The sequence below is a fragment of the Cygnus olor genome, chromosome 3 (assembly GCF_009769625.2).
Source record: "Cygnus olor isolate bCygOlo1 chromosome 3, bCygOlo1.pri.v2, whole genome shotgun sequence".
In the NCBI taxonomy this organism is placed as follows: domain Eukaryota; kingdom Metazoa; phylum Chordata; class Aves; order Anseriformes; family Anatidae; genus Cygnus; species Cygnus olor.
In genome coordinates this window covers 61,827,803-61,851,537 of record NC_049171.1, presented here as the reverse complement: position 1 = coordinate 61,851,537, position 23,735 = coordinate 61,827,803, and the positions used below count along the sequence as shown (strand labels likewise).

Below are 23,735 nucleotides of genomic sequence, written 5' to 3'. Positions count from 1 at the left end.
TTGCTACAGAGAAGGGAAAGCTAGGCTTCCTTGAAGCTCTTACTGATTACTGTGTTGCGGTTTAGCCCCGTCAGGCAGCTCAGCACGACCCAGCCGCTCACTCGCTCTGCCCAGGTGGGATGGGAGAGAGAACTGGAAAGGTAACAGTGCGAGAACTCGTGGGATGAGATGAGGACAGTTCACCAGTTAAGCAAAAGCTGGGTGTGCAAGCACAGCAAAGCAAGGAATCCCCTCGCTACTTCCCATCGGCAGGCAGGTGTCAGCCACCTCCAGGACAGCAGGGCTCGTCACAGGTAATGGCTTCTTGGGAGGACAAACACCATCACCCCAACACCCCCCTTCCTCCTCCTTTCCCCCAGCTGTTACTGCTGAGCACGGCGCCACGCGGTGTGGGACATCCCTTTGGGCAGCCTGGGCCAGCTGTCCTGGCCGTGTCCCCCCCAGCTCCTGGGCACCCCCAGCCCCTTCCCTGGCCAGGCAGCACCAGGAGCAGGAGAGGCCTCGGCTCTGCGCGAGCACTGCTCTGCAGCGACTGAACAGCCCTCTGGTATCACTGCTGTCATCAAAAATCCAAACCATGGCATCGTGTGAGCCTCCGAAGAAAATTATCCCAGCCAAAGCCATGACAACTTTACGTTTAAATTATCAGAGAAATCTTATATGTTTCTTACTTTTTAATTATGAACAAGTGCATTTTAATATGTCTTGGAAATCAACTATTTCTGTCAGTTTACCCAACAGGATTTAAACTACTGTTAGAAGAATTTTGATTTTGTCTATGTTCTACTCCTCATGAACGTGTTTAGTCCAAATTCCTCGTTTCAAGTAATTTCTGAAGATTACAAGCAGTGCTGTCTTTGGACTGGTTCCAGTAAGAGCGGTCATACCTTAGCAATTCAGATTCTCTGAGAAATGGCTGTGCAGATTGCAGAGGCCGAACAAATGGAGAAACCTGAATTTATAAAATGTCTGAATTAGTTACTGCAATTAAATTAATTACATGTTCCGTGAGTGAGTTTTAGTAATGGATTATGTATTTTTTTCTGACTAACCCAATATGAATTACTTAGAATAGTTTTTCCTCCTGAGGTTCTTGTTTTGTTTTGTGTTGTCTTTAATCTCATTTGAACACAGCTTTCATCTATATGCTTTCTAACTTTCCCATTTGTGTAACTGGATGGTGAACTGCCCGGGTAACTGATCGGGCTGAGAACTAATTTTTCATTTGTTTTGAAGCAAAGAAAATTTATTTTCTAGTGTTCAGGCATATCTTAAAAGAGAAATTGTACTGCAGACAGAACAAACAAGCCAGACAGTTCCCCCAGCCAGCTTGCTACGTTCTGCAAAATTAATCCTGCAGTTGTCAAATAATGTCTATGCAGTTGAGCAGCAAGCAGTAACACCAGATCTGACACAGCTTTTTCCTGTGCCGACATCTCTTGAGCAGCACAGACTCAGAAAGGTTATGCCCCTTCAAAAATACCCTTCTACCAAAAGTGTGGATCGTCCTTTTAGGTTTAAAACAGGGTGAAAAGAATAAAAATTTAATACACTGTATCATCTCCCTGGGTATGACACTTTTTGACTGTTTTGTGCCATGTTTGTTTTTTTTTTTTTTTTAATATTTATTTTATTTTATTATTTTTTGTTGTTGTTTATGCGTTGGGGGGGGGACAAATGCACAGCAGTTTCACCGGTAAGGAAGGGTTGCAAAAGCTGAGTGTCTGGGAGGTGCTGGTGGCTGGGTAGCGAGAGGCAAAGAGGCAGAGATCACCTTTGCCGTTCCTCCCATGGGTGTATGAGAGCGACCAGCAGGTGCAGCAGAGGCCCTTCTTCTGCCTGGGCTCATCCCAGGAGTCAGCCCTTGTTCCCACTACCGGCTACTTAGGTAACGTTTTTTCTCTGTTCACTATCTCAGAATGACTAGAGGAAACCTAGCCTTCTATCAGGCCCTAGGATAATAGCTAGGGTTTTTTTCCCCCTTCCTAAAAGCCTATTTGACTACAATCGGAACAAAACACAGGGGGTTGGGTGATTGATTACTGAGAATGACTTTATCAGCTGCTTCTGGGATGTGCAGCAAAACTAGCAATTTTTTTGAGATGCACCAAATTTAATTTTCTGTAAGAAAAAGAATAGGGAACAAAGATTCTTTTCGCAAATAGGTAAGCGTGTGATGCTTTGTTTTCTGGTTAAATGGTCACAGTTCAGTAAGCTCGAAACTAACACCCCTGAGAAGTGTGAAAACCAGTTCTGCTGAGCATGAGAGATTCTGTCCCCAAAGCTCATCACACTGATTCCTGCATGCTAGCAGGCTTGTACGCACATCAGGTATTGTTAATAAAATAAAATAAAAATAAGGGAAAAGCAGAAAGAAAGAAAGAGAAAGAGAAAAGAAAGAAAGGAAGAAAGAAAGAAATAAAAAAATGAAAAAAATAAAGGAAAAAGAAAGAAATAAAGGAAAAAAAGAAAGAAAAGAAAGAAAGAAGAAAAATGCTTGTGAAACTAGAGTTTTCTTAAAAATTTCAGTAATGCTTTGGGGGTTTTGAAGATAGTTATTAGAAAACAGTTCAGTTCTAGTTTGCACTCCCCAGACAGTAGGGAGCCTCTAGCAAGAAGCCAGACGACAAGCACAGAACTGAGCTGCAGGCTGCACGCTGAGGTGCTTACAAACCTCACATTGCAGAGGAGATGAGTGAAAGGTGGTTTGATTTTTTATTTTTTTATTATTTGTCTAAATTTTCGTAGGTATGTGGACGTGGTGAAGAAAGCAGGGTAGGAGGAGGGGAGAAGGCTTTCTGCAAAGATGTACCATGGCCTAGCTTCCTTCCTGGCTTCAAAAACTTCAGAAACTTAAGCACACCTGAACTTCAGCATTAAGACACTTTGTGATTATGAGCAGTTACTAGGGCAGTGTATGGAGGCAGGCACTGGCCTGGAAATCACTTGGTGCGGGTGCTTTCTGGAGGGTGGGTTTTCACCTGGCAGTGAGGAGGGTGCTGGGAAGGTGCTCCCGGGGCACACCAGGCGCTTGGGCAGCTTTCTGCCACTCGTCCAGCACAAAGCCCCATCCCCTGCCACTGGATGCCACATCACCGCTGTGGCATCCGCGGCTGGCATGGCCAGGGAAGTCCCTGGAGCTCACACCTTTCCCAGCTTCGTTGCCCAAAACAGCTGCCAGAAGCATCTGCTCCTTCTGCGGCCCAAGTCCCGACCACAGCTGCGGAGGCAGACATCCCTTTTCCGTCAGCCTCTTCCCACAGCGTGTGTCTGCCAGCCCCTGGTCCTGTCTGCACCGCGTGGTGAGTCGGCCTGCACCTCCGTGGCCAGGGCAGGGCCAGGGGACCCGTGACAGGGGGTTCTCAAGCCAGCTTACAAAAAAATGAGCCTGCGAGTCGTATGCTGTCTGCACCGCTGATGTTTCAGGCGCTGCCCCAGCTGCTGCTGGTGGCAGGCTGAAGGAGAGAAAGAGCAGGCTCTGGTCGGCGCTGCCCGGCTTGGAGCCTGCCTTTCTTTGCCTTAGTAGGCGGGCCAAGAAAGCATGAGCAATGTTTGTGTTGAACTTCTCCAGCTTATCTGTGGTTTCGGCTGGACAAGTGATCACCTGGCATCTTTCCTATATTGCTAACATTACTTCAACCAAAGCAAACAAAGAGAAAAAAAAAAAAAAAAACCTACGGAATATTATCTCCACCTGTCGTAAATGGGTGGGTTTAGCCCATGGCTGATTTGGTGAGGGACCCACAAGCTAAAGGAGAACAAGTCTTCTCTCAGTGTGCTTAAACCAGCTCTAGCACTGTAGAAGTAGGGGAAAAAAAAAAAAAAAAAAAAAGTGAGGTTTTGCAAATGAGAAAAAATGGTCAGCTAAAGAAAACTGTCGTTTAAATAACAGCCTCTGAGCCATTTTTTGTATCTGTATTTCCTACAGATCCTAATGAACTGCACCATTGGTTACTGATGTTCTGGCACAACTCAGCATCTCACACATTGTTAAATAAATATTTTAAGTGCAGATAAGGACTTGCTACAGAGTGAGCCTTCGCCAGATCTTCATCTTCAACGCATTTACATTTCTCATTATCAAGGTGCAGATATGGCACCGGGAATTTCTCACCGTAATCTTCCAGATGTTGACCCAAGCCCTCTGACAGCAAGAGTTGAACAGTTCATGCCGTTTGTACCTGCGGGAAGGAAGCAATGAATGCCCACAGCATGCAGTGAAAGTCAGTCTCACTTCCTTAGAGTATTTTCTGTAATAACTCTTGTGATGCAATGCCTCTTCCCTGAATGGCTGAGAAAAAGTCCCTATTGCTCGACTGTGGGGGTTTTCCTCTCCCCTCCTCACCTCTCCTTGTCTCTCCTCGCCTCTCCTCGCCTCTCCTCTCTTCCCACACTGAAGGTGGTTAAGCTGAGATGACACCACCATCAGCCCTGCTTGGGAGCAGCAGGCTGGACTAACTGACCTCCAGAACCCCCTTCCAAGACAAGTTTTTCCATGGGGTTGAGCTGGTTCCTTAGATGGGTTAAAAACTGAAAACTACAGCAAAAAAAAATTGAGAATATTCCTTGGGTCCAGGCTAACCTGAGCTGCTCATTTTTTTGTTGTCCATTTGCTCTGGTGCCAAATGCCTCACATGGGACAGATTCACCTGGCCTCTGCCATTTACTAGAGGCACTCCCTGTAGAGCAGGGCTTCCAGAGTTTCTTCCTTCCTTCACCTTTCCTAACCCTGGCCCAGGCACACAAGTGAAACCCACCCACACACCTGCTCCCGATAGCTGAGAGCCATGTTCTGGACAGCCAGGGGTGGTGCCCCAGGAGCCCTGCCGGGGTTAAATTTTCTCCACTTACGGATGGGAAACAACTTGCTCCAGGGGAAAAAAATATATATGACTAGGTGGTGCTATCAAATTGGATGAGTCAGACAACTTCCAGCAAGAACGCACTTGACTTTTACCTCTGTGTGGCAATAGTCAATCTTTGAGAGAAAGAAGTCTGTTTACCCAGTGTCCAGGTTTTTATTTCAGGAATCGAAAAAAGTCCTTGTGCCTGCGGCTCTGTCTCTGTTCACAGAAACATCAGGACTGCTATTTCAGAAAGATTGGGATACCAGAAAAATGCCAGCATAAATAATCAGGAGCTAATAGCGGGACTAATGTGGACACTGGTGGGGAAAGCAAAATGTTTTCCTTTTCCATCTCTTTATGAGTACCATCCAGAGTATTCTTAAACAACACTGTTTCTTAGAAGTTCTCTTTTATTTAAAATGTAGTGTTGCAGTGTACATCCTATAATGTTCCTCTATTATTTTTTTTTTTACATTTTTAAATTTGCTACAGATGTATTGTACTAAACTTAAGACGTGTATGTATACATTTGCCTATATGAATGTGTGCAGCTGCCACTTGCTTTAATACAGTTGCTTTTACCACACAGGGCACTGAAGCAACGTGATTGAAGTTCCTGAGTAGAAAAAAGCTACAGATGCTAACAACGTGGGGATTATCAGCAGATGTTTCAATAAGCACAAAATCATATGAAGAGGTAGAGATTACTTTAGACTGCAATTACAGATAAAGCGCTATCAGAGTGCAGCTCACGGGAAGCCCTGACTTTTTCCGTGGCCCTGGCATTTCTTTCCCGTTTCACCATAGCACACGGCAGCCTTTTCTGAGATTCTGGCATCCTCAGGGATGTGGCCAGCCATGCTTCTAAGCCCGGCTTTCAGGAGGTTTTGTGTTCATGGGAGGAGCTCCCGTCAGCAGCAGCTTTGGCACAGTTCCACCGCTGGGATCCTGGCAATTTGCTGTTGTGCGGCGTACGGTAAGGTGTGTTGGCACAATTCAAGTGAACAAATACACAACCTGTGACAAGAATGACTAAACTTTGATGGCATTTCAGCCCAGTGATTGGTTTATAAAAGTTCCCTATTCCCGCACTTGAGCTCATATAACATGATGAAATACTAATTGCATTTGGTGTGGGGAACTTCTTAAAGGTCATCGAATTTTGAAAATGTGTTTGGGAAACGGATAGATAAAAAATTCCCAGATTGTGATGGCAGGGTTGCCTTTCCACCTTCTACCTTGCTTTTTGGATTTTTGTTTGGTCTTTTTCTGTATTCCTTTTCAGCTAACCATATATTGGGTTAACTAGCTAATTATTCAGAGTTTTACGTCTACAGTTCTAAGGTGCCTGCTGCAGGTTCAGTGCTCGCATGATGATGTACATGTGTTCAGCTGAACTGAGAGCCGCTGCCCACGGATCTGACCAAAGCCAGCTTCTTGATTATGTTTTGCCTAGCTTGCTTACTGTAACTGAATGCCTTTTGATCAAAAAGCACCTTAATTTGAACCAGAACTCGTACTTTTTCTCAACTTGGCAGGCATTTTGCTTCTGCCTTTTCCCAAAGGGAAGGTGACAGCTAGGCAAATTTTTGTTTCTGCAAACAGAGGCCACCTGTTTCTGCAGGCAGCTCATTTCCACATGAATTACGTTGTCGGAGGGCACCGCTGCATCACGCTGCTCTGCATGGTGCCAGTTCGGGTCTTCCCTTCTCGCTCGCTGAGGTGAGCATGCAGAAGGTGAGGTGAGTGCGCTGGGATATTACTGGTGTGCGAGCATCAGCTCCCGCCTTGGCCACACTCTCCCTCCCGCCCGACAGGCGACATCGGGCTGCCTGCAGGCTGGCATGTGCAGCAATAAAGTGACTGCAAACACAGGGCGACATCGCTTTCTTCGGCAAGCCCCGGCATCCCCGGGGTCACGGTCACAGGGATGAGCATGCTGGCAGCATGAAACTTGGAGATCAGCAGCAGTAGCAGCAAACGCAGGTACTGGAGCACGCGGCACACCCGCGTGTGACTGCTGTGGTCTGAAAGTCCAACGCGGAGTGGCACTTTGGCCCGGCAGGCTGGGCTCGCCTCCGCTTTGCCTGCCCCGAGGCTAACAGCCCTGCAGCTCCCCAGCTGCTAAGCATCTCTCCAGCAGCCCATGTGCTCCAGCGTCCAACCATTTCACGTCCCCTCGTCCCTCTGATGGCACGTCCCTAGATGCTGTCCTGCCACGAACCCTCCTACAAACTGCTCTCTTACGTCCGACCCCCAAGGCAGGCCACTCAGACAGATGACATCCCATCGGTAGGTGTTTTACGTTATTGCAACAAGATTTCTTGTATTCTTCATCTCTGAGTGACTAGCAAGCTGAAAAAAATTAGCATAGAAAAGAAGCAAACTTGTGTGACAAATTTATAGGATAAAACAATAGTGCCAGACATTTGGGAATTAATGCCTGAAAAAAAAAAAAAAAAGGATGTTATTCATGTTGGTTTGCTTCATAATTAGTTCCAAATTTCAGAGTCATCACAGCAGCCAAGTAAGAACAATTGCTTATGTTTAATTTAGAACAGCTCATATGTTTTTCGCTTAGAATAAATAAAAGCCAAACGAGGGATTTTTTGAAACCTCCAAACGTAGGGGAAGTTTTGTGTGGCAAGTTTAATAATTACTTCCTCATAAGACATGCCCAAGAGGAAGGGAGATGCTCTTCAGTCATGGAGCTGCTCTCCTAAGCATGAGGGGGATCATGCTTTCCTCCCTCTGCTTACTGATGCACCTGCTTCAGGATGAAATAAGCAGTAAGTAAAGACTTTCAATTTCTCTTCCTACACAGGGAGGGGGGTGCTGGGTCTGTGAGTGAAGCTGGAGGAGTCACAAAGTCTCTGGATATGCTGGTTGGTTTCAAAAGTCCTGTCATTTCCAGATCAGTCTTATTTTGCCTTACAAAGTGCAGCTGAAAGAAGCATGATGCCTCTTGCATGTATTTATAGCTGTGTTACCAGCTTCGGTTCAACTAGTACAAGTCTTCTCTGGCTCTGTGATATACCAGGGGTAGAGCTGCAAAAATATAAGTCATCCGGGTCACAAATTCCAGAAAACTGTTAGTACTGGGATGCTTCTGAGGGGGTGTTAACTGATTCTGTCACCTGCAACTGCCTCAGTGTGGGAGCAGATTATCTTGAAAAGTGTCAGGCAGCTTTTTCCAGTACCTCAGATGGGAAAAGCAGTGAACGTCATATTTTTTATTAGGCAGGAGCCAACGCAGCTGTGGTAACTATTAAACCAGCTATAACCCCTGCAGGTTATGTGAAGGAAAGAGCACTCAACTTTAACTACTGATAGGGCTACTTAGCGCAGGCTTTGTGAACTGATCCGCAGGGTTTGTGTGCTGGGCATCTTCCACAGCAGTAAACTCAATAAGAAAACCAAAATGAAAATACCTACATAAATTGTTCCTTTCACAATACTGGATGTGGTCTGTAACTGCTCGATCTGGTCACTGCGACGTGGAAAGTTTTGAACATGAGACCCAGGAGATTTAATTTCCCTGCCATCTGCTAGTCTGAAACCGCATGAGCCACATGTGCTCAAATACGGAGCAGCACGTCTGTGACAAACACACTGTGTCACCATTCCTTGTTATTTGCAGCGATTTTAGTCCTGGAAAATGAAGACCTGCAAGACTCCATTAAGCCGCAGAAGGTAGAATTTCATTCACTGAACTTCAACAACACCTTGCACTGGCAGCCTGGGAGGGCCGAAGAGGCAAAAGCCGCGGTCTACTTTGTGCAGTATAAAGTGTAAGTGCCGGGGGAACTCCAGCTTCCCACAGCCCGTCCCTGTTTGGCAAGTCAGAGGCATTTCCCAGGTGCCGAAGGATATTCTCCATGTCCTGCCCTGCTGCCAGCTCCCGGTTGTTTCTGCGCTTATCAATAGTCCATAAAGTGCAGCTGAGCAGCCCGAGGCAGGCAGAGCACGAGCACCTTCAGCAACGTGCTGTGTGCCCTCATGGCACCGCCGTGCTGCAGCTCTGCTCCAAGCAGCTCAGGGACCTCTGCGGGAGGACTTTGAGGGCACGTTGGCCCCAGAGGCAGCGTGCCAGGGGCTGCTCCTCAGACCTTGAGCGCCTCAAACAGTGCCTACTTTGGGGAAATGGGCTGGTGGAAACCAACGCTCCGTGCATCATTGAACACGCTTGTGAAGCAAAAGCTCACCTGCAAGTGTGGCTTCCTACGGGGCAGGCGACCTGCGTCTCCGCTTTAGGTTTCTTTCTGAAGAGACAGAAACCTGCAGTTACCAGACACCCATGAAATCCATCTTCCCCGTCACCGCATTGCAGAAGAGTCAGTTTCCAGAGCAGAACTCATGCCAGCACAGCCAAGCTAAAATGGGATGTTAGAAATCCATACAGATCTGGTCGGCGATAGCAGAGTCCACACCATTCCTCCTCCTGTCCCCGCAGGTATGGGCAGAGCACATGGCAAAACAAAGAAGAGTGTTGGGGGGTTCAGAACCATTTCTGCGACCTAACGGATGAGACTGCTGACATCCAGGAGCCTTACTACGGCAGGGTGCGAGCCGCTTCAGGTGGTGTCTACTCCGACTGGAGCCTCAGCTGCAGATTCACGCCCTGGCAAGAAAGTAAGTACAAACACATGGGGCTCTCGGAGAAAGGGGCTGGGTTCTCCACGGCATGGGGTGCTGCATTTGTGCTCACAATTTGCAATCACAGGTGATCCTCCTCTAACTATAAAACTGCTCCAAAAGAAATTGTGAGTCCATGGCTCTCAGGTGAGGTGTTGTGATAACATAATTTTGCCCACACTTGAATGCCAACCAATTCCAGACAAGCAGCTCCTCATCTATGATTAGGGGATCTGAAATACCTGGCTCTTTAACTCAACCTCTTCCCCAGGGCGTGGAGCTCCACAAAATATTCTTCGCAGTTTTGGGAGCTGCTGGAAGGATTGGGCACAGTGTGGAAAAGAAGGAAACGTTCTCTGCTCGAGGGGAAAAGGGAGAAGAGAGCCAGCAGCTGCATAGCCAACAGCCTTCTCATATGTATGTGTCTTCCTGACTGCAGTGTATTTAGAAAGGACATGTGCAAAGCTTTTAGCTAGCAGTCATTGTAATCCCACAGTGCGCGATGAAACTGGAGGTCTGTGAAAACACTGAGCGGTACCCGTGTGCCTACCTTTAATCTCCCTGTGAATTAACCAGTCTTAGCCCACTTCTCACTGCAAAATTGAACCATAGACATCAGTATTGAACCATAGACACCAATACAAGTAGCTCCACAGCCCTGATGAACTAACTAACCTGAGCATCCTGTACAGACAAAACCACTTTGACCTAAAGCAGTACCTTGCAGCAGCAGCAGCCTGTCTTGCCCTGCGCCACATCCTCCTGCAGAGACACGTGGGGCAGCCACTGCTTCCCCACACCTCGCAGGCTGCATGCAGAAGCATGCAGGCATGGTTTGAAACCCTAGCCATGTCTAACCAAGCAGACTGCAAAAATTCTGAAGGGAAAGATTGAAACTGCGTCCTTGACATATCTGAAATGGTTCAAGTATCTGCTTTATGCAGTCCAAGATAACAGAAAAATGCGAAGGAAAAAAAAATCAGGGCAAAGAATCCAAAATGTTATTAATAACCCATAATCACGCTCATTGTTTTGTTTATTCCCTTAGCTATGATAGGACCTCCAACAGTAAATGTGGTTCACAGCAACAAATCCATCACAGTAAAGCTCCAGGCTCCACGTTCTCCTTATAGAAGGAAGAGAGGCAGCACAATACCAATGACAAATTATTATGATCTGCTGTACCAAGTCTTCATAATTAACAATTTGCTAGATGAGGTAAGTGCATATTCAAATACAAAACTTTTATGATTGAAAAGCCAGGAAAGTATGGGCACATCATGTTCGTTTACAGTCGAAACAGTCCTCTGTAATTGCGAGGGCATAAATAACTGTGTAAGTATCTGAAAACAAAGTAGGCTTTTTTTTTCAAGAATTGAATTTGGTGGAATCAAGTTTTAATTCTTCTCCTCTTTCTTCTTTCCCGTCACCTTAGTATTTCAGATTGTAAGGTCTTGTTGAAACAGAGGGGAAATGAGGGTGGTTTTGGGGAGTGAGTTTCTTAAAATAAATAAATAAATAGATAGAGAAATAAATAAATAAATAAGGAGTGCTGTTGACTTCATGCAACTCCACGTGCTGCTCTGCATGCTCTGGCCTTCCCAGCCTTATTCATAGACATGTTCGCTAGGACAATGCACATGACCAGCTGTTTTTCCTCCCCTCTCTCCCCCCATCTGAAGCAACACAGAGTCCTGGTGTATGAAGGAAAAGACAAAGTGGTTAAAATAGAAGATTTGAAGCGTGGAGTCAGCTACTGCGTCGTGGCTAAAACTTACGTGCCGACACTGGACCGCAGCAGTGCCTACAGCAGCAGGCAGTGCACCATGCTGCTGTGACGGGGCAGCCGCCGCTGAGGCAGGTAGGTCGCCAGCTGGAGATGGAGGGGGTGCTGGAAGGTGGGGACAACCCCCTCATCAGAGGTAGATGCTCTCCAAAAGGAGAAAATGACGTGTGACAGGAAAACTGCCGTTCCCATATGAGACTGGGACAGCGTTAGCCAGGGCTCTTGCAGCATCTCAGCGAGTTTCATATCCATTGATACGGCCAAGAAGATTAGAAGGATGGTGTGGCTAATTATTGGCAAGCTGGCACGGTGCTCAGAAAGTCTTCCCTTTCTTCGAGCATTTATATGTAATATTGTTTTTGTCAGTTTTTATTGCTGTCAAGTAATAATTAACCAGGAAATGAGTGACCTCCAACTTTGTTAACATGCAATTCTGCTGCAACCTCTGCAATTCTGGTCAGGGATTTATCTGACATGTTTAATCCAAATGTGCTCATCCAGTCTTTATGGCCGTCCTTTAGGAATAAAATGTTTATAAATAAACCATTTATCATATTCCATGAGTTTTCATGGGCCAGAATGCAAGAGTTATTTCCATTAGCTGGTCTGAAAAGTCTGTTTGTTTACTTACCTTGATTACTACAGTATCTTCATGTATCATATGCCCAGCAGAGAGATTTATTATTAATCCTGCCTTGCAAGTGCCAAGGCACAGAACGTAAAAGGACCTAAGTCAAAGCTGATATCAGTGGCATTGACTGCAACAAGCTTAGGTTTATGTCCTTCCTTGGGGTAACAGAAGAAAACCAAGAAAGCATTGGTTTGAACCTGTGCTTCTGGTTGGAGTTTAGTGCCCTAACTATAAGAGATTTTCTGTCTTCTGCTTTATAATGTGATGCATAATGTTGGTCTTTCTTGAGACTTGGTCATTGGGTTTAGACTAAGGAGGGAGCTTGTTTCGAGGTGATTTCCCCACACTGTGGTAGAGCTTTTCCATTCCTTTACAAGGCTGAAAGCTCAGGTAAGAGCAGAGCAACCTGCAGAGGTACAGGTGGGATGCAGCAAAGGTCACGCATTGCATTTTTGGTTGAATTCAATACCATGCAGCTCAAATGCACACTGTGGCAGCAATTCTCTTTCTTTTCCCAGTTACAGGGATAAAGGTGGAAGACGCCTCCCATTACGGATCCAGCTGTAAATTGACATCTGTGGTCTAGAACACGGCTGGACTACATTCGTGGATGCTTTTTAAATTAACCCTTGCTGCATTAAATTATCAAATTCACCACAATCAGTTTATGTTACACAAAGTCCAAGGATTCTTTGTATATCTTATAGAACAATTTAAGATAGCACATATTTGTACTTACAAGGTAAATAGCCTTGTATTGTAATAAAAAATTGCAAAAAGTACTTGTGAAAATATCCTTAAGATTGTTTCTATTGTTTTCTATTTTAGGCCTTGGAGTTAAAATATGATTTATAAAACAGAAGTTCCAAATACTTTATTTCTTCTATAATAAAGATTGCAGCAGAAGATTTTAAAACGTCCTTCCTTTAAAATATGCATGCCCCATGCTCACAATGTCTTCACAGTGTCCTCAACATAATATTTCAGATAGTGAAACCTGTGATTAGGCAGGTTCTCATTTAAACTGGAAAAAAAAAAAAAAAAAAAAAGAAAGAAAGAAAAAAAAAGATCCTTGCACTAAATGACAGACAGTTAAAGGGAAGAGACCTCTATTTTAACCAGTAAATGATGAATGAACGCTAACCATTGTCTGTGATTTCTAATGATTTGACTCCTCCTAGTCTTCATCACACAAGATTTGCTGCACAAGGTGAGCCACAACTGATGGAGAGGTGACGTGGCTTTTGCCAGTTCTGCAAGGTCTGTAATTAAAGATAATCTTAACACTTAACCACACTCTGCTATTGTGAATTAAATGAGAGGCAATGAGTGTGGGCCAAGCACAAGAGGGCAAAGAAAGCCCTAGAGAAAATAGAGCTCCCTGCTACATAACTGCTCTCCACTCTTCCTTTAACTCACATACACACAAAGGTGGATCAGTTCAGTCTAAACAACAGACCTTGAGTTCACTTACATCTCATCGAAATTACTTTTCATGTTCCATCTCTAGCACCTCACCTACAGGCAGCACCGCTGAAAGCAGCTCCAGGATGCTGGCTGCAGGCGTCTGGGAGAGGCTGTGCTTAAGCAGGTGAATGCTGGTCACTCGTGCCTTTACCAGACGTTGGAAAAGGGCATTATGTATGAAATATTCCCACCCTCTGATTCTAACACATAATATATTTCAATGACCACTTTTGCAGGCAAACAAAGTGGCGAAGCATTTGTTTGTGGGGTGGATGTCTGAGCGCTCTATCTGTGTCCACATACCTGGTCCATAAAAACAGATTTCCTTCTCCACACTTCCCTATTTCCTCCCCTCCCACTTCTTCCAGTTGTTTTACCCTGCCTGTATCACACCATTTCTTAATTTAGGTAAGTTTCAATGGGAAATGAGACTTATCAATCCTCTGTACAGGACGTAGCACCATGACAAGTCTCAGATCCCAGTGGATGGTGATAAACTGCAAGAACTGCACGCAGCACGTAAGACCCAGCGCTGCCCTGCCACCCCCTTTGCAGAACCTCAATAAAACAGCTCAGAAAAGGTGTTAAGAAATAGCCTGCCATGCATTGCAGCAGCGATGACTTCATCCACTTGTGGGTTATCACAGCCTGAAGACAATATCTGTAGTAATTCAAGTTCTTTCTCAAATTCACTTCTTTCCTTAGGGCAGCTCATGTTTCCCTTGTTAAACTAAGATAAAGTTTTATTGTGGTAACATCTACTTACCCTAGTCAGGGAACAGTCTACAGCAATGCTGGATACTGTACCATTAGCAGATGCAGAGCATGAGACTGTTTAGGGTTTTAAAATCTTTAAATATATATGTATTTAAAAAAGAAGAAGAGCCATAGGGGTGCCTGAAGCATTCAGACCCGGCTAGAAATATAGCAGGTGCCATGCTATGGACCCAGAGAAGCTGGAAATCTGAAAGTTCTTCAATTTGATAAAATTACATGAAATGTGCAGCACTTACACTGGGAAAAAAAGAATAAAAGATCTGAAGAAGCCTTGTGTTATCGTGTTTGCTAACCAGACTTCACTTCCTTAGCAACAATGCAGGCTTACAGAAAGCAGCACAAGAGTTGCAGGAACCACTTCCATTCTGACAGCGCCATGACTTACTATTACCAGCTTCATGAAGTTCTGCAAAAAAAAAGTTTTCACTTTCCGTTTGGATTGCAAATATCCTTTCAACTCTGCTCAGCCATGTAGTTTTACTGGGGAAGGGTTTAGTAAAATGGCCAGTGCCATATTTTTCTCCACAATCAGCAATAGTGCCATGTTTCTACAACTTGCTCCACTGGGTTTGCCAGACAGGGGGCTTATGCAGGGAGAAGTACTTTCCTGTAGCACGTACCAGCTGGGAGATCTGCACCCACAACACCTAGATAGTGCTGGTAATGTTGTAGAGTTTAAAAACAACTTATTTGGTGCCTTAGCCCCTATGGCACACTGCTGTTAATGTCCTCGTGTGGATGGAAAGGAAGAAGAGCTCTATCCCAGGCTCTGAACTACAACAGGGCTTTTCTGCAGGTGAGGCAGTTTGGAAATACCTGGAAAAGTGAGCTCTGGCCTTCTTCCCCCTTCCTCCTCATGGGCACAAGGAGGTTGCCTACTGTGGGTTCACCTCTCCAGAGCTGTCCCGCGCTGGCACGTGGGTCCATGGTGGTAAGCACATCCAAGCAGGATGCCTTCACATCATCGGCTCGACTCCAAGAATTGAGCTGTCCAAGCAGTGCATATTCTGGACTGTTGCCAGGCTTCTGCAATGAAACCTGAGTGGACTTGAGGGCACAGGGACTAGCGTCCAGGCTGTTCCTCTACAGGCCAGTCTCTTTTTGGAGAGAGAGAATCAAGCTCACCAGCCAACCCTTTGGAGACTTTGCTTGTAGAGAGCGCCCAGCAAGATCGATCTTCTAATATAGGCCATGCCAAAGGCTCATGAGATTACGTTTGTTGACATTTCCAGCTAGCTTGTACTTCTGACAAGCAGTTTGCAGGGCCCAGATGAAAGCACCCTTCTCTTAGTGTAGTGCCACTTGCAGAGCATGCACTTTCTAGCAAAGTGCCTAACCCCAGCTTCTGGTTCAGGAAACAGAAACAAATGCTGCTAAGACCATGGTGTAGGTTCAGAAAGACTAAGCAGAAGAAAAAAAGTCAGCACTTGTGCAACCTATTCTCTAAGCCCCCGCCTGCTGCGTCACCGGGGATGTCCGCAGTCATGGCCTGTCGCAATGGCCAGGTCCTTGTGTCACAGCTGGGGAACCTGCCAATGAGAAATAAGTATTACAGCTTTCAGAGTTTGCCGTTATTGATCTTCGTGTGATGTGGAGCCCATCCCACAAGGTCTACCACTTCTTTCCTGACCACACTCAATATTATCTTATCTGTGGGATGGAGTAACAGCTTATCTCCTGCTGTAACTGGTTTCAACTTCCTGTTCCACCAGCACAGACAGCTGCAATATTCAATGACCAGGAATTCAAGAACAGGGCTCTGGAAAAGCTGATGGCGCAACAGCAATGGAGCAGATGCTCCAGCCTTATAAATTAGGAGAATATTATGCGTAGCCAGCTGTACCATATAAATGCCCAGTTTTATGTGATGCCATGATCCTCAGTGTTTATGACATGGTCTAGCACTGGGCCATCCTTGATCATACCTCCCATATATCTGCACTAATCAGAGGTGGACTTGGGGGTTATTTATTTGCATGACTTCATGTCAGGTTAGCACAGTTCTTGTGGTGGGGTACATTTGTGAAATGACGTTGGCTTTTGCATCAGATCTATCAGATTTTATCAAGTATTTCAACCGCAGTGAATTACTCACAATTAGTTGCTTTTTGGTGGATTTCCTATGGATTTTGATGTTTGCTACAATGATCAGAGGTATTAATCTGTAAAATCTGTTCTCCAATAAAAAATAAAAAAGTAAGAAGAAATCAAAGCCCCAAGTTCTGAGAGTTGGTTTGCCAGAAAAGATGCAGGACACAAAACCAGAGTACTTCTACAGAGAAACAGAGGGAAATAAATGACACTGGTGTTCACCATCAGGAAATGTACAGTATCCTTTGCACTTGTCTTCAGGATCTTTTATAAAGTGTTTCTGAGAAGAAAAAAAGCTTGAAAATTTAATTCTCTAAATGATGAAATCACTTGGAAATCTTATGTGTCATTTTTGCTGAAGGCCCAGGTCAAACAGTCCTTGTCTTACGATGGGGAAAAAATGGGAAGATTGAGCCCAGATGCTTACAAGGAAAGTACAAAAAGGGAATTCCTGAAATGCCTCTATCATCTGAGGAGAATACCGAAGACCCACTAGCAACTTTTACTTTTTTTTTTTTTTTTAATTATTGTGCTCCTTTCTAAGGCAGTGGGGACCTGACACTGATTTGCATAAATACCCTCAGTAGTAACAGAGTGCAGCCCAACGGTATCACACTGTAGGGACTTCAGAGATGTCCTTACTTTAAACACAGGAACAGGATCATAATGAACAGCCCTGATGTTAATTGTTGTACCTACAAGAAGAACAACTGGAAAATTGTCATTACATTACTGTCTTTCGGGCAATGTCATTCTGACACAGCGATTTTTTGTTTGTTTGCTCTTTTTTTTATTATTTCTTTATAAGAAATCATATAAATCATATTGGTTCCAAGAAACAGCCATAAACACTTGTTTTTCATTTTGTAACAGATGGGCAAGTATTTTTAACATTGTTTATTATGGGACATTGGGTTTCTTTAAAAACTGGCAAGTGACAAGCACATGATTGTCACAGGACTGGGTTGAACTCTGATTTCTGGGCTAAATTCTTATTCTTAATTTTTATATTGGAAAAAATAAAGGTCCTAAAATACATCAGTGAGAAGAAAAACAACAGAGTTGACTCAAACTTACACTTTCAGAGGGTCTGTGAAACCACTAATTGTGCCCCCAAGTGCAATGAGAATCAGAGAGACAAACCTGGGGAAGAAAACAGCTGTAAAATGTTGATTTAAGCTCTGAAGAATTAGAAATGTTCTGGAGAGCAGCAGAGTGACTACTACAGGGTAAGCGTGCACAGAGTAGCTGGGGAGCAAAGAGCCTGCAGCATCAGGGCAGAAACGTGTATTTCAACAAGGTTACAAAATACAAGCAAAGTGATTTGGCCAGCTACATGGTACAGCTGCTGGCACAGACACTAAACAGTTTTTGCCTTTGAAAAGGACTGCTTTATTAGTATGGAGCAAGACTATTTTTATGAGCATCCATAACCAAGGAGATACCTTATACCTATAGGGACACGATGTTTGTGTATTCTGCTCAGAGAGGATAATTCAGCTATTTCAACAGCAATCTTTAAGGCCAAAGAGACATTATCAAGAGGATTTAAAAAGTCAGACACCTCAGCATAGGTGTCTAGTGCCATTTAAAATATCCCTAAGTTTCCAGAACATTCACACAGCTTTGGCAGATACAAGGGCTCTGAAGGAGACCCTCACCTCCTTGGCATGTCAGCTGAAGTCACAAGGGACACCACGCAGAGATGCACAGACATCTATGCTTGGGTGACCAAAGCTCTACTGTAGTGTCTGAAGTGCTCCTGTAGAATACTAATGGGCTAGTTAGTGGGTATAAACTGAACCCTGAAATTACATGTATATGATTTTGTAGTGGTTTCACATCAGCGGGCAGCTGAGCACCACCACACTGCTCTCTCATTCCCCCTTCCTCAAAAGAACAAGGGGAGAAAATATGATAAAAAAGACTCATGGGTTGAGATAATGACAGGGAGATCCCTCACCAATTACCAACACAGGCAAAACAGGCTCAGCCCAAGACATTAATGTAATTTATTGCCTACTAATAACACACTAGAACAGTGAGAACTAATAGCAAATTAAAAATGCCTTCCTCACATCCACCTTCTTCTACCTACTCCCCCCGAGCAGAGCAGGGGAATGGGCCTCCTCCAGGCCACGTCCACCTGCTCCACCGGGGGCTCCTCCACGGGGGGGCTGCAGCGTGGAGATCTGCTCCATGTGGGACCCATGGGCTGCAGGGGGACAGCCTGCTCCACCAGGGGCCTCTCCACAGGCCGCAGGGGAACTGCTGCTGCCTGCCTGGAGCACCTCCTGCCCTCCTTCTTCTGCCTTCTCCTGCCCTTCTTCACTGAGTTTGATGTCTGCAGGCTTGTTTCTCTCAACATTTTCTCACTCCTCTCTCCCAGTTGCTGTTGCTCACCATTTTTTCCCTTCTTTCAATCTGCTCTCCCAGAGGCCCACCTGGCATTGCTCCCTGGCTCCTGTCTGGCCGGCAGCAGGTCCCTTTGAAGCCAGCTGGAGCTGGCTCTGATCTGACATGGGGCAGCTGCTGGGCTCTGCTCACAGAGGCCACCCCTGCAGAGCCCCCACTACCTTGCCACATAAACCCAATACATACTTCAAAGGTTACATTAAGAAATCTGAAGAGAAAACATGGTTATGGCAATGGAACACAACTGAGAAAACCTTGGTGTGCAAATGGGTGTTGCAGGGTGCCTTGGTTCCCTTAGTCCTAATGCCAAGGCCCAAGAACCTGTGGTGATAAACATGACCTCTCAGGGTCCAATGATAGCCACTCACTGTATGGGATAAAGTGGAGTGATGAGATAAACAGGGGAGGGCAAACTGAGTAGCAGACAAGCTTCCATTGATTTTCCACAAGCCCCAGCATTGCATGTGAATAGGATCAATGAAAACACTTCCAGACAAATATTTCTAATAAAAAAATGTAATTTTACTGAAAGAAAAACAGTAAGAAATGTGTTTCAGAACATTATGTTTTTTCAAGTGAAAAGCCAAAACAAATTTATTTTCTCTGTGGCCAAATACTCTTTTCCTTCATTTTCCAGACTGCAAGTTTTCCAAATGCCAAATCTGAATTTCCTGGAGCAGGACAGCTCTGATCAGTCTTCATCTAACACATCTAGTCAGAGATCTTACTAAAAACAGTAACCTTTAAGCATGCTTTCAGCGAGGTACCATTTCTCTGAAAGAGGAACAATTCAATAGCCATTCCTGGACTGCAGAATACAACCATGGATTCAGGAAGCAAGAAGGAGGATGTCGCGCTGCACTGACTACAGTTCTAAGAGGGATGCTCACATTAGATGTTGAGGTAGTTCTGATCAATACCTGCTTATTTTTAGTGACATCCCTGTGATTTCAACAACACAGACTGACATGTCAGCATTATGTGGACATGAAACCAAAGAATCTCTCCTCCCGTGGGTCTGGCCTCTTCTCTGCTGCAGGAATTCTGCTCACCTCTTGCAAGTTTCACAAATTACACCCTGCAGTACCTCATTTCCTGGACTCCTGCTATACTGGCCAGAAAAGAAGAAAACCAAAACAAAGCCCAAGAATCTTCTGCTATGCAATGACAGGGGTCCAGACATCTTACTGAAGTTTACATGTAGGAAACTGAGGATTAACTCCCCACTCTGTTTCATTTTAGCTGGCAAATAATGTAGAACATGATGTATCTCCATAAACAATCACAATTAAAGCGATCTGTTTAATGTTTACAATCCAATTGTCACTGCTAGTATTTTTAATGAATTTCTAGACTTGAGCAAGCTGTAGATTGACCAGCCAGTAGGATGAAAGTAGGGACTGGAGGTGCCTCAATCCCCAGGGCATCCTGCAGGCAGGCACAAAAAATCACAGAAACTAGCTGTTTGTATTAATGAATATAATGTATTAATAGTAACAATTTTTATGTAGAAACTGTTTCTGAGGTACCTATCAAGGCCTGTGGGTCGTGTCCCTTCAGTTAATTGGAGAGCAACATGGACTCGCTTGCTGAGGGAAGGACAGTCGTTCCTGTGAGTTCAAGTCCTAGGATATACTTGTGATATGGGACAAACAGAATTTCCCAGAGCTATTTACACTTTCTTAGGGACCAAGGATGACAAAAGAGTAAGACATTCACTCTTCCCTTTTCACCATCTTGCGTTGGCCACCATTAGTAAAGGGGCTGCTTACTTAACCCCCATGCAGAATTTACTCATGTGGCAAAAACAGCTTCTAGGTAAGGACTGAGCAGGCACCAGTCAGTGTTACGGTACATAATGAGTGTGTAAGACAAGTCTGGGGTGTAATCACAGCTACTGCAGAGAGCCTGTGTAGCACAAGAAGGAAAGACTGTTCCCTTGCTCTAGGCTGTACCAAAATCTGAAGCAGCTTTCACAATCTGACAGCTAAATTCATGCCATGAAGCAGACCATCTGCATTCATTTGCTTAGAGGCAGCATCTTATCCATGGTCTGCAAAAAATTACCAGATGTGAATGTTTCATTGCCATAGAAAAATCCTAATTGCTTGGAAAAGACGATCTCATTTTCTAAAATACAAGAGAAAAAGAAATCAAACCATAGATATATGTATAGTTTCTTTGTATTTTATAAGTTTTTATGCTTTGACATGAACTGTGCATGGAAAAGTGCATTTTAGAACTCAGACTTTAATGAATGCTTGCAATCCTTCCTGTATTTGTTTAAAGAAAAGCATTAAGAAAGCTGAGAATGAATCAAATTCAAATAGATTTTTTTTTATTCCTGAAACAAGTCTGGTACTTATTTTCTTAAGAGAGGGGTACATTTCCACTTAGTGCACACGACTGTTTCTCCACAGATGAAAAAAGCAAAGCTGACAAGAGCAACAGCAAAATCTCAAATCCCAAGGGGACACTTTTAAACCAGGAGGCTGTAAAGAGAAGTCTAGCTGAACCATATACGGGACTATACTGACATGTTGTGGCAAGACAGTAGTAATGCAATGCTTTAACCATGTCTATGACCACAAGCTATGCTGCTACTTTTGTTACGGCTATTGTTCATGTTTCCAACCTAAACAAAAACAAAGGTGAGATGTCAGATTTGGAAACTACATTGACTAAGCAAATACTATACATTGTCCTTGTACAATTTGCTTTCGGTCATGATCATCACTGTAGAGTTTTGCTTTTGCTTTAGCCTCCTTCTGATTGAAGGACAGAGAAATCAGGGGTCAGGAACAAAACAAGGAACCTAAGAAAATATATAAGCAAGAACTCATGACCGGATCCTTCCAATGTTTCCAGTGATGGTATCTGAAGCAACTGAGGTATTTCCACATCTTAGCATAGTGGAAAGTCTCATCTAGTTACAGAGAGGCAGACCAGATTGTCTTTGAACCCAGAACTGAAAATACTACACCCCACACAGCTGCAGCTGTGTGTTTGAAGGCCTCCAAATTCTCAACTTTCAGCCAGCAAGAATCCTCTTTGTTTTCAAAATAAATAAATAAATAAATTTATCCCTGAATGACTCAGTTGAATAATCCTTCCCATACCTCTGATGACTAGGGGAAAAGGTCCAGGCACAAACTGTGCCGTGAGATGAGGCATTTTCAGAAGACAAAGAACATGCCAGTGGATTTCCCAGAACTGGGTAATGACTAAGCTGTCTGAACTTTATGTCCCTCAATCATCGTGACAGACAGTCAGCCAGCACCTCCACAGCCAGCAGGACTCAGAATCCCTGTTTCAACAGTTTCAGCCTTTTCAAGCAAGATAGCTAGAAAACATATCATAAATGTGAGTGCTGTATGCCTGTCTTTCCCAGCGTCATCTGGTCATGAGGTGGACACCCACACACACTTTGTCTTCCCAAAGTATTCCCCAGGCCATTCAGAACAACATATCATTATCTCCCTTTAATGAGTTCTGGTACTAATTTTTCCTGTAACAGGGACTTAGAAAACCTTCCAGTCCATGGAATCCCAAGAATCAGACAGTGCCAGAGAGCTTCATCATTTGTCCTAACCAGAGAACAGTTGTGGTAGGGGGGACAAAGGGTGAACCTTCTGTCTGTAACATAGACAGCCCTACCACACCGTCAGCTATACAAACTGGAAAACTTTTGCAGAGTTACTTGCTGCACAGCAAAAGCTGTAAACTTCTTCCTGGGCTGTGGGAAGAGTATCAACTATGGAGCCTCTTTGTGTGACCACAAAGACCACAGTCATTTGAACGGCAAGTTAGCTGATAGACTTCATCTTTCTTAGGTAAGAGGAAAAGTGTTCAGCGAGGAACACAGTGTTCAGAGACCATTGACTTCAATGGGAATTAGGCATACGAATACCCCTAAGCTTCGGAGTGCCTTAACAATGCATTTATTTTTGTATTATCTCCCTGTGAAATACGAAAAGGCTCCAATCCAGTCTATAAAGACATTCAGAGGTATCTGGAAAGATATATGGACTCCCCAAATATCTTTGAATGAAGTGATTTGCAATGGTTACATGGCAATATTTTGACAGAATTGGGCAATGAACCTTGTTTCTCTGGTCTGAGGACCTCAGATATGAGATTGCTGTGGCAGTGCCCATTGTTCTATCACCAGAGGCTACTCAGTCTCCCTTTAAATGATAACCTCCCCAAGTAATACATGAATGCTAAATTTGAAATCATCTTCCTTTGCAGTAAAGATAATGATGGTGTTTGTATCACCACCAACAGGCTCAGCAGGTTAAAGATCAGCCCAAATCAGAAGTTTCAAGCCGTTTTAAAGAAAAATATCCATTCTGACATGTTGGATTACAAAAGACGCAGAGAGTTACAGAAGGCCTGGTTCCAGAGCAGAAATGACAGTCTGTTCTCTGAGACCACCCTGAATGATTAAACACATGTCCTTTTTTATTGAGTGGAAGAAAATACTAAACAAGCAGCAAAATATTTTCATGGAACAAAAAGTGTGCTCTCTGCTGCAGCAGAAAATACCCTCTCATTTACTCCTCAGGCCAGCAAAAATGTGGATCCTCAGTCTACATCCCAGGACATTTTAACCAGTTACATGCTGACATTTTAGCCTCTGTTGTAATTAAAACCAGATTCCTATCAATGGCACTGTTGTATAGGAAGTGAGTTGCACGAAGCAGCAGCAGCTCTGACTTTGTTGAACTTTATCTTGAAGTGAATTCCATTTTGTTATTCACTGTTATCTTGGACAGTACTTTGCTCCTCAGGCACAGAGGAGCTGTGACAAATTCTGCAAGAATCCTGCAGAAATGAGCAGGCAATTCCCATTCTGCTTGCTGAGGAAACATTTTATGGAAGTGATCACATGTGCACACTCTGATGAAATGACTTTTTTTCCCTCTTCCTCTCTTCTCCTAGAATAAGTCCATTGAGACTGATTTGTTACTCTGTACAGGCAGAAGTGTTATGCGCCCTGTTACATGCATCCAAGACAGATTTTCAGACTTGCATGACTGAACTCCTCCAGTTACCTCCCTTCCTTCACAGGTGAGAAAGCTGA

General features: G+C 44.3%; 1 protein-coding gene across 1 annotated transcript; it reads left to right on the top strand.

The window, feature by feature from the left end:
- Positions 1-7,119: 7,119 nt before the first annotated feature.
- On the top strand, positions 7,120-12,681 carry IL22RA2 (interleukin 22 receptor subunit alpha 2). The gene is made up of 6 exons (XM_040550980.1): positions 7,120-7,636; positions 8,488-8,638; positions 9,301-9,479; positions 10,531-10,700; positions 11,165-11,343; positions 12,418-12,681. Exons 1-5 carry the CDS (start codon positions 7,540-7,542, stop codon positions 11,318-11,320), a joined length of 753 nt encoding a protein of 250 aa, XP_040406914.1. The 5' UTR covers positions 7,120-7,539; the 3' UTR covers positions 11,321-11,343; positions 12,418-12,681.
- Positions 12,682-23,735: the final 11,054 nt, after the last annotated feature.

What these genes read in the sequence shown, in the direction of transcription:
- IL22RA2 (XM_040550980.1), top strand. Translation starts at nt 7,540, where the DNA reads ATGCTCTTCAGTCATGGAGCTGCTCTCCTAAGCATGAGGGGGATCATG. An exon ending in TACTTTGTGCAGTATAAAGT is followed by an intron (nt 8,639 to 9,300) that starts GTAAGTGCCGGG and finishes CTGTCCCCGCAG; the next exon opens with GTATGGGCAGAGCACATGGC. An exon ending in TTAACAATTTGCTAGATGAG is followed by an intron (nt 10,701 to 11,164) that starts GTAAGTGCATAT and finishes CCCCATCTGAAG; the next exon opens with CAACACAGAGTCCTGGTGTA.